Genomic DNA, 10590 nt, shown 5'->3' with positions numbered 1-10590 from the left:
ATTCCACCATTAAGAAACCTATGGGAAGAATTAATGATATTCTTATTGTTGCAAATAGGAATTATGTGCCCGTAGATTTTATCGTTCTTGACATAGATTGCAATCCTTCATGTCCTATTATTCTTGGTAGACCTTTCCTTAGAACGATTGGTGCAATTATTGATATGAAGGAAGGAAATATTAGATTCCAATTTTCGTTAAGGAAAGGCATGGAACACTTCCCTAGAAATAAAATTAAATTACCTTATGAATGTATTATGAGAGCCACTTATGTATTGCCTACCAAAGATGGCAATACCTAGATCTATCCTTGCTTTTTATGCCTAGCTAGGGGCGTTAAACGATAGCGCTTGTTGGGAGGCAACCCAATTTTATTTTTATTCCTTGCTTTTTTTTCTCCTGTTTAGTAATAAATAATTTATCTAGCCTCTGTTTTGGTTGTGTATTTTGTGTTTAATTAGTGTTTGTGCCAAGTAGAACCGTTGGGAAGACTTGGGAAAAGTCTTTTTAATCTTCATGTAAAAAACAGAAACTTTAGCGCTCACGAGAACTGCTGCCATTTTTATTTGGAAAGTGATATTTAGTTAATTATTTTTGCAGATTATTAATAGATAAATTCCTAACGTCCATCAATTTATTTTAGAATTTTTGGGGTTCCAGATCTTGCGTTAGCTATAGATTACTACATATTGTTCTGTTTTTTACAGATTCTGTTTTTCGTGTGTTGTTTGCTTATTTTAATGAATCTATGGCTAGTAAAATAGTTTATAAACCATAGAGAAGTTGTAATACAGTAGGTTTAACACCAATATAAATAAATAATGATTTCATTACAGTACCTTGAAGTGGTGTTTTGTTTTCTTTCGCTAACGGAGCTCACGAGATTTTCTACTTTAAGTTTTGTGTTGTGAAGTTTTCAAGTTTTGGGTGAAAGATTTGATGGATTATGGAACAAGGAGTGGCAAGAGACTAAGCTTGGGGATGCCCATGGCACCCCAAGAGAATCTAAGTACACCTAAAATCCAAAGCTTGGGGATGCCCTGGAAGGCATCCCCTCTTTCGTCTACTTCCATCGGTAACTTTACGTGGAGCTATATTTTTATTCGCCACATGATGTGTGTTTTGCTTTGAGCGTCTTGTATGATTTGAGTCTTTGCTTTTTATTTACCACAATCATCCTTGCTGTACACACCTTTTGGGAGAGACACACATGATTCGGAAATTATTAGAATACTCTATGTACTTCACTTATATCTTTTGAGTTATATAGTTTTTGTTCTAGTTCTTCACTTATATCTTTTAGAGCACGGTGGTGGTTTTGTTTTATAGAAATTATTATTCTCTCATGCTTCACTTAGATTATCTTGAGAGTCTTAAATAGCATGGTAATTTACTTAAATAATCCTAATATGCTAGGTATTCAAGACTAGTAAAAACTTTATTATGAGTGTGTTGAATACTAAGAGAAGTTTGATGCTTGATGATTGTTTTGAGACATGGAGGTAGTGATATCAAAGTTGTGCTTGTTGAGTAGTTGTGGATTTGAAAAATACTTGTGTTGAAGTTTGCAAGTCCCGTGGCATGCACGTATGGTAAACGTTATGTAATAAATTTGAAACATGAGGTGTTCTTTGAGTGTCCTCCTTATGAGTGGCGGTCGGGGACGAGCGATGGTCTTTTCCTACCAATCTACCCCCCTAGGAGAATGCGCGTAGTGCTTGGTTTTTGATGACTTGTAGATTTTTGCAATAAGTATGTGAGTTCCTTATGACTAATGTTGAGTCCATGGATTATACGCACTCTCACCATTCCATCATTGCTAGCCTCTTCGGTACCGTGCATTGCCCTTTCTCACATTGAGAGTTGGTGCAAACTTCGCCAGTGCATCCAAACCCCGTGATATGATACACTCTTTCACACATAAACCTCCTTATATCTTCCTCAAAACAGCCACCTTACCTACCTATTATGGCATTCCCATAGCCATTCCGAGATATATTGCCATGCAACTTTCCACCGTTCCGTTTATCATGACACGTTAATCATTTGTCATATTGCTTTGCATGATCATGTAGTTGACATAGTATTTGTGGCAAAGCCACCATTCATAATCCTTTCATACATGTCACTCTTGGTTCATTGCATATCCCGGTACACCACCGGAGGTATTCATATAGAGTCATACTTTGTTCTAGTATCGAGTTGTGATCATTGAGTTGTAAATAGAAGTGTTATGATCATCATTCATAGAGCATTGTCCCTAAAAATAGATAAAGGCCAAATAAAAAAGGGAGGCCAAAAAAGAGAAATAAAAAGGGGGCAATGCTACTATCCTTTTTCCACACTTGTGCTTCAAAGTAGCACCATAATCTTCATGATAGATAGTCTTTTGTTTTGTCACTTTCATATACTAGTGGGAATTTTTCATTATAGAACTTGGCTTGTATATTCCAACAATGGGCTTCCTCAAATGCCCTAGGTCTTCGTGAGCAAGCAAGTTGGATGCACACCCACTTAGTTTCTTTAGTTGAGATTTGATATATTTATAGCTCTAGTGCATCCGTTGCATGGCAATCCCTACTCCTTGCATTAACATCAATTGATGGGCATCTCCATAGCTCATTGATTAGCCTCGTTGATGTGAGACTTCCTCCCTTTTTGTCTTCTCCACATAACCCCCATCATTATATTCTATTCCACCCATAGTGCTATATCCATGGCTCATGCTCATATATTGCGTGAAGGTTGAAAAAGTTTGAGATTACTAAAGTATGAAACAATTGCTTGGCTTCTCATCGGGATTGTGCATGATGAGGGCATTCTTGTGTGACAAAAAAGAAGCATGACTAAACTATATGATTTTGTAGGGATGAACTTTCTTTGGCTATGTTATTTTGAGAGGACATAATTGCTTAGTTAATATACTTGAAGTATTATTATTTTTATCTCAATATTGAACTTTTATCTTGAATCTTTTGGATCTGTATATTCATACCACAATTAAGAAGAATTACATCGAAAATATGCCAAGTAGCATTCCACATCAAAATTTATATTTTTATCATTTACCTACTTGAGGACGAGCAAGAATTAAGCTTGGGGATGCTTGATACGTCTCCAATGTATCTAAATTTTTTGATTGTTCCATGCTATATTATATTCTGTTTTGGACATTATTGGGCTTTATTATACACTTTTATATTATTTTTGGGACTAACCTATTAACCGGAGGCCCAGCCCAGAATTGCTGTTTTTTTGCCTATTTTAGGGTTTCGCAGAAAAAGAATATCAAACGGAGTCCAAACGGAATGAAACCTTCGGGAACGTGATTTTTGGAACGAACATGATCCAGAGGACTTGGACCCTACGTCAAGACATCAACCAGGAGGCCACGAGGTAGGGGGGCACGCCTACCCCCCCCCCCAGGCGCACCCTCCACCCTCGTGGCCCCCTGTTGCTCCACCGACGTACTCCTTCCTCCTATGTATATACCTATGTACCCCAAACTACCAGATACGGAGCCAAAACCCTAATTCCACCGCCGTAACTTTCTGTATCCGCGAGATCCCATCTTGGGGCCTGTTCCGGAGCTCCGCCGGAGGGGGCATCGATCACGGAGGGCTTCTACATCAACACCATAGCCCCTCCGATGAAGTGTGAGTAGTTTAACTCAGACCTACGGGTCCATAGTTATTAGCTAGATGGCTTCTTCTCTCTTTTTGGATCTCAATACAAAGTTCTCCCCCTCTCTCGTGGAGATCTATTCGATGTAATCTTCTTTTGCGGTGTGTTTGTTGAGACCGATGAATTGTGGGTTTATGATCAAGTTTATCTATGAACAATATTTGAATCTTCTCTGAATTCTTTTATGTATGATTGGTTATCTTTGCAAGTCTCTTCGAATTATCAGTTTGGTTTGGCCTACTAGATTGATCTTTCTTGCAATGGGAGAAGTGCTTAGCTTTGGGTTCAATCTTGCGGTGTCCTTTCCCAGTGACAGTAGGGGCAGCAAGGCACGTATTGTTTTGTTGCCATCGAGGATAACAAAATGGGGTTTTCATCATATTGCATGAGTTTATCCCTCTACATCATGTCATCTTGCTTAAGGCGTTACTCTGATCTTATGAACTTAATACTCTAGATGCATGTTGGATAGCGGTCGATGTGTGGAGTAATAGTAGTAGATGCAGGCAGGAGTCAGTCTACTTGTCTCGGACGTGATGCCTATATACATGATCATACCTAGATATTCTCATAACTATGCTCAATTCTGTCAATTGCTCAACAGTAATTTGTTTACCCACTGTGAATACTTATGCTCTTGAGAGAAGCCACTAGTGAAAGCTATGGCCCCCGGGTCTATCTTCCATCATATTAATCTTCCAATACTTAGTTATTTCCTTTGCCATTTATTTTACTTTACATCTTTTATTTCTCTTTATCATAAAAATACCAAAAATATTATCTTATCATATCTATCAGATCTCACTCTCGTAAGTGACCGTGTAGGGATTGACAACCCCTTATCGCGTTGGTTGCGAGGATTTATTTGTTTGCGTAGGTGAGAGGGACTCATGCATGGCCTCCTACTGGATTGATACCTTGGTTCTCAAAAACTGAGGGAAATACTTACGCTACTTTGCTGCATCACCCTTTCCTCTTCAAGGGAAAACCAACGCAAGTGCTCAAGAGGTAGCAGCCCTCGGGGAGGGATCGCCCTTGCAGACCACATTTGGTCGCCCAACCAACAAATCTCCCATGAGGAGAATGCTGCTCTCGTCGCTCCCTTTGATGCCACGGAGGTTGAGACTTTTGTCAAAGCAATGAACCCGGCCTCGGCCCCAGGCCCCGATGGCCTACCGGTTCGCTTCTTCCAGGCATTCTGGCCGATGGTCAAGGAGATCATCCTTGACCTGTTCCTGGAGTTTTCTCGGGGAACATTGGACGTTTCCCGACTCAACTACGGGATCATCTCCTTGATACCAAAGGTTACCGGGGCAGCTGACATTCGGCAGTTCCGACCTATCACGGTCCTCGATGTGTTGTTTCGGATTCTGGCCAAAGGGTACGCCCCTAGGGCGACCCTAATCGCCCCTCGGATCCATCATCCGAACCAGAAGGCCTTCACGAAAGGCCGGTATATTTTGGATGGGATCCTCGTTCTCCACGAGGTCATCCATGAAGTCAAGGGTAAGCGCCTTCGCGCCATGTTCTTCAAGATTGACTTCCATAAAGCGTACGACACTGTACATTGGTCCTTCCTTTGGGAGGTGATGATGAAGCGTGGCTTCGATCACCACTGGATGGCTCGGGTTATGTAGCTGGTTATGACTGGACGCACGGCTGTCAACATAAATGGGGAGGCCGGGCCGTACTTCCTGACTGGCAGGGAGTACGGCAAGGCGATCATATCTCCCCATTTCTATTCAATCTTGTGGTCGACGCTCTAGCTACGATCCTAGACTTGGCCAAGTGGGCCGGCCACATTAGGGGGATTTGCCCCATCTCGTGGCTAATGGAGGTCTGACCCACCTCCAATATGCGGACGACACCATTATGATGGTGGAAGGCTCGGACGAGGATATTCGACACCTCAAGTTCCTCTTCCTCTACTTTCAGGAGATGTCGGGTCTCACGATTAACTTCGCCAAGAGTGAAGTGATGGTTCTTGGGTACTCTAAGGAGGAAGTCCAGCGAATCGCCACTCGATTGAATTGTCGCTTGGGATCCTTCCCGACTACTTACCTCGGCATGCCGATTAGTGACGCCTGTCTACAGGAGAAAGACTTCCGCCCAATAATTTCCAAGCTCCAACCTAGGATGGAGCCTTGGCAGGGGAGGTGGCTTTCCAAGGCCGCTCAAGTGGTTCTGATGAACTCCTCCCTTGTTAGCCTCTTGATGTACGTTATGAGATTTTATAGTTTACATGAATCCCTTCATCATGAGGTCACCAAGCTTCTCTCCAGATTCTTCTCGGCTGGAGAGAACAATAAACAGAAGTACCACATGGTTAAGTGGTCTGAGATTTGCAAGCCTAAGGACTAGGGCGACCTCGGGGTCATTTCATCTAAGCGGATGAATATTGCCCTCCTCTCCAAATGGCTTTGGCGCATTCAGACCGGTGATGGTGGGCTGTGGCTGGAGATTATCCGCGCGAAGTACCTACGAGGGCAGCCTCTGGCGTTCACCTCTAGATCTGGAGGGTCCCAATTCTGGCAATCGGTGATCCAACTGATGCCGGTCTTGTGTATTGGGACCTCCATTAAAGTGGGCTCTGGGTCCGGCACCCTATTCTGGCTTGATAGATGGGCCGAGACTCGACCTTTTGCGGAGCGGTTCTACGCTTTATTCTCAATATGTGCCCGCCCACAACTTTCGGTGGCCATTGCTTTGGCTAACATGAGTGCAATCACCCTCCGCCATACCTTCGGGGCGGTGGAGCATGCTCAATGGGAGGAGCTGCTCAATTGTGTTGCCCTCCACACCCCCTCCCTTGAGCCCGACTTGCTGTCTTGGCGACTGGAGCCAAACGGCCGATTTTCTACTAGATCCTTGTACCAGGCGACTGTACCCACTCCCGGACCAATTGAACTCTCGGTGTTAAGGGAGATCAAACTCCGCTTGAAAATCCGCATATTCCTTTGGCAATGGGTCCGAGGCCGACAGCCTTCGGGCACGGAGGTGCGTAAGTGTAATGGCCCTGGGGACGGCCTTTGTCCCATTTGCATGGTACCGGAAGACTGCAACCACATCTTCTTCTGGTGCTCGGCGGCGCAGTTCCTATGGAGATGCTTCCGGGAGGTTGTTGGTGGCATTTGGTATCACGGCAACCTTCCGGACTTGTTCGGGGAGATCCTTAGGCTCCCCAGTCCTAGACGTGCCCCCACCTGGGTGGCTATGGGTACCCTGGCATGGACCCTCTGGTGCATCCACAATAAACTAGTCATCGAACGCATGATTCCTTGCCGTGTGACTGATGCAATCTACAAAATGTGTGGCTTCTTACAACTATGGAGACCTCTTAGCAAGCGGCGCGATCGGGACGTCTTCGAAAACATCATCACGGGTCTCCGTTCCTCGGCTGCAGCATTAGCTCCACCACCACCACCGCCAGCCCCTCCTAAGCCGGATTAGCTTCTTTTTTCTCTTTGTTTGGGGCTTGTCTTGTTGTGCCCCCAGCGATGATTTGAGACTTTCTTGTACTTTGAACTGACTCTTGTTGGATGCTTGGTGTTGTTGCTTCATAATATAAAGCGGGGGGGGGGGGGGGATCCTTTTTCGTAAATCCACCACTGGTCCTAAAAGTATTCTAGGTGTGTCACTTTAGTCCTAAAACTATGAAAGCACATATTTGAGTCCTACTTCTTTCTAAAATGTGCCGCCGCCGGTCCTAAGCTCGCCAGAGCAGGTCTGACCTGCACCCGTAGCAATTTGACCTTTGTTACATTGGATGACTCAATTTTGGCGGCAAATATCCCGCCCGAAACGGATGGAACATGGGTTCACATGTACTCAAAACTGAAAAAAATAACAAAAAAATTCAAACATTTTCTGGTTTTTTTAACAAACATGGTCTACTATTATATTCATGTGTAAAGTTTCAAAAGTATTCTGGGCGAAAAGAAAAACAGAACCGGTACTGTATAAAGGTTACCGTGGAAGTTTTTTTTGTAGTTACAATTGTTTTTTGGCCCAAAAGTTCATATAATTCATTTCTTTGTGAAACTTTACATGTGAGTATAACACTAGATCATATTTATTGAAAAAATCCAAAATGTTTGACTATTCTTTACAATATTTTCACTTTAAATGTTTAATCACGTGTGCGTAGATCCATGTTCCAACAAATCCACATAGATCGGCAAAAGGGATGTTATAAAATTAGCACTTGCTCACTCTCTCATTGTCTCACATAGTCACATGATAGGATCGTCGCTAGAGAGAAGCTGACAAGAAGAAAATGGAGAACAAAATTGGTCCTTATGCACGATCGATCGATGGACCATGCACTACCAGGAAAAAAGCTAGACATACTGGTCGATGGAAGATGGGTGAACGTATAGCACGTAGCTACTCGCTACTTCGGTCGATCTAGTAGTGGCCATTGGTCGTAGGCGTCTCGACGTCCAAGACATGGCTTCCATTGCTGTTGCCGAGCTCGTGCTGCTTGCCGTGGCCGTGATCGTTGGTCACCGAGGTTAAGGGCAGCTCGCCGGCGCCCTTGACGCTGACGTCGGAGACTTTGTTGATCTCGTCCTTGCTCTTGCCCCAGATGAGAAAGTAGAGGCCTCCCACGATGATGGCTGCACCAATCACACTGAAAGCAACAATGAAATGAGATCATTAGTATTGTTGCACTAAGGTATTACACATCCACATCCATCTTGATGTGGTGGCAGCACGAATTTATGTACCTTCCGAGATTGATCTCCTCCTTGAGAATGATGGAGCCCATGACGGCGGTTACGATCATGCAGAGTGGGTTGAAGGCCGTCACGAACACAGGACCCCTTTGCCTCGACACGATGCCCTGCACGTAGTAAGCCACACCGGAGCACACTATGCCGGCGTAGACGGCAGTGAAGAGGCGGGTGTCGAAGCCGATGACCCACGCCTGAGTGTTAGCGCGCTCGGCGACGAGGGCAATGGCGCCGCTCATGAGGGATCCCATGCCGCAGATGAGCACGGTGAGCGACAGCTCCGCCGGGTAGCTCCGGAGGGTGTTGGACTGGAGGATGAAGAAGCACGCCCAGGCCACGCAGGCGATGATGACCATGATAGTCCCGTTCAGCCAGTCCCGCGCGGCGGCCGCGCCGCCGGCGCCCTGGCCACTGGCGATGGCGTGGTGCTGGCCCTTGGTCCACGGGAACTGCACGATGGGGCCGTGGTACAGGACCATCAGCACGGCGCCGGCCACCGTGAGGACCGTGCCGGCGATCTTGGCTTGACTGTGCAGACTCCGCAGCCGCACCTTCTCCATGCGCAGGATGAGGGCCAGCACGAATGTGACGGCCGGGAGGATGTTGACGAGCGCCGTCGCGAATCCCGCCGAGGTCAGCTTCGCGCCCATGAAGTACAGGTTCTGGTCCATGACGGGCCTGAGAGACCCATGCAACACAGCACATCAGTCAGTAATCAAGAAAGAGTCATGTCCTTGATCCGTTGATCGCCATGCACGGACGGTCAAATAATTAACGGTGTACGTACTCGAGGAATGCGAGCCCCATGACCTTGATGAAGATGGTGATTGTCATCTTTGGCCTCAGTCCCCTGCACAAGTTGGAGCATAAACCATGATTTAGGTAGAGTAAAAATTAATCGAACTGTCTAGTGAATGCATGGTAGGCCCTCCAGCTGACATGTGGGTTCCATGCATGGTAGGCCCTCCACCAGTGGCCAACCAGGGCACACTGGCTAGTGGAGGTCGTCCAGGTGCGTTTACACGTACGTAAACACACGTACAGGCCACATAGACATACCTGCTTGTGTGTCATTTTCTACTTCTGTTAATGCACAATTATGTTCTGATGGATCCATCCATATATAGATGCTGCATGTTGAGAGGTACGTACATCGATCTGATTTAACGCGTGACAAGGAAAGGCGGGAAAAGCTGGCTATCTTGCCAATAGAATAAGGTATCAAGAATCAAGATGCATATATGCCTACTACTTTCCTGGAGTAAGATATCGAGATGCATGTACAATACTTTTCTGGATTAGGATCCACGAGTGCTGGTTGTGCAGCTTGCACCATCTAAATGAGACAAAAATATGAATGACCTTGACAAATTGTACGTGTGTGTTTGCTCGATCGTGGGGTTGTTTACCTCTCGAAGTAGAGGGCGAAGGGCGTCATGACGGCGGTGGCGACCAGATTACGGTAGACGACGAGGACGAAGTGGCTCATCCCGGCCTTGAGGGACGCCACGGCGATGATGTACATGCCGGCGAACCCCACCTGCAGCAGCACCATCGCCAGGTATGGCTTCACATCGTTCAGAACTTTCCACCCCATGCCCATCCTCTCTCTCTCTCTCTCTCTCTCTCTCTCTCTGGCTGGCTAACGTTAGCTTCCTTCTCACTTAAAATCACAAGTCTAGGTTCCCTCTCACTCACTACCTGGAGCTTGATGTTTCTCACTCTCTCGCTGGAAAGCAAATGGCTGTGATCGATGAGGCGATGAGCTCAGGCCGAGGCCCGTCTACTTTATATAGGCGCGCGGCGTACAGTGCACCTAGCCCATGGGTGGATCCGAGTCATGGATGTGTCCCAGTGCTAGCTTTAGCTACATGCTCCATTCCCAGTTTAATATTCCACTTCCAGGCAAGGAGAACATCTCTCTCTCTCTCTCTCTCTCTCTCTCTCTCTCTCTCTCTCTCTCTCTCTCTCTCTCTCTCTCTCTCTCATGCATCCCATCAATTTGTATTATTTTTCGGAAAATGCTGGGAGCACGTACAGCAAAATGGCGGTGGGTTTGGATAACTTTCCAGCCACCTGAGGAGAATGCTTGCTCGCGACAGCGAATTGTGTTAAGCCGTCGGAGTCAATGTATATGGGAGTTGTGTTAATTAGCTGCTGGAATGGACAT

At 45.7% G+C, this 10590-nt stretch overlaps 1 protein-coding gene across 1 annotated transcript; it reads right to left on the bottom strand.

Moving 5' to 3' along the window:
* Positions 1–7856: 7856 nt before the first annotated feature.
* Positions 7857–10190, bottom strand: LOC125512623 (WAT1-related protein At1g44800-like). Its single transcript, XM_048677726.1, has 4 exons — positions 9830–10190; positions 9208–9270; positions 8415–9098; positions 7857–8317 (listed from the first exon to the last, which is right to left on the bottom strand). The coding sequence occupies exons 1-4, from the start codon at positions 10021–10023 to the stop codon at positions 8092–8094; spliced, it is 1167 nt and encodes a 388-aa protein (XP_048533683.1). The 5' UTR covers positions 10024–10190; the 3' UTR covers positions 7857–8091.
* Positions 10191–10590: the final 400 nt, after the last annotated feature.

This window comes from Triticum urartu, chromosome 6 (assembly GCF_003073215.2).
Source record: "Triticum urartu cultivar G1812 chromosome 6, Tu2.1, whole genome shotgun sequence".
NCBI classification, from domain to species: Eukaryota; Viridiplantae; Streptophyta; class Magnoliopsida; order Poales; family Poaceae; genus Triticum; species Triticum urartu.
This window is presented reverse-complemented; position numbering and strand designations above follow the sequence as displayed.

What these genes read in the sequence shown, in the direction of transcription:
- LOC125512623 (XM_048677726.1), bottom strand. Translation starts at nt 10,023, where the DNA reads ATGGGCATGGGGTGGAAAGTTCTGAACGATGTGAAGCCATACCTGGCG. An exon ending in TTCGCCCTCTACTTCGAGAG is followed by an intron (nt 9,271 to 9,829) that starts GTAAACAACCCC and finishes CAACTTGTGCAG; the next exon opens with GGGACTGAGGCCAAAGATGA. An exon ending in ATGGGGCTCGCATTCCTCGA is followed by an intron (nt 9,099 to 9,207) that starts GTACGTACACCG and finishes TGGGTCTCTCAG; the next exon opens with GCCCGTCATGGACCAGAACC.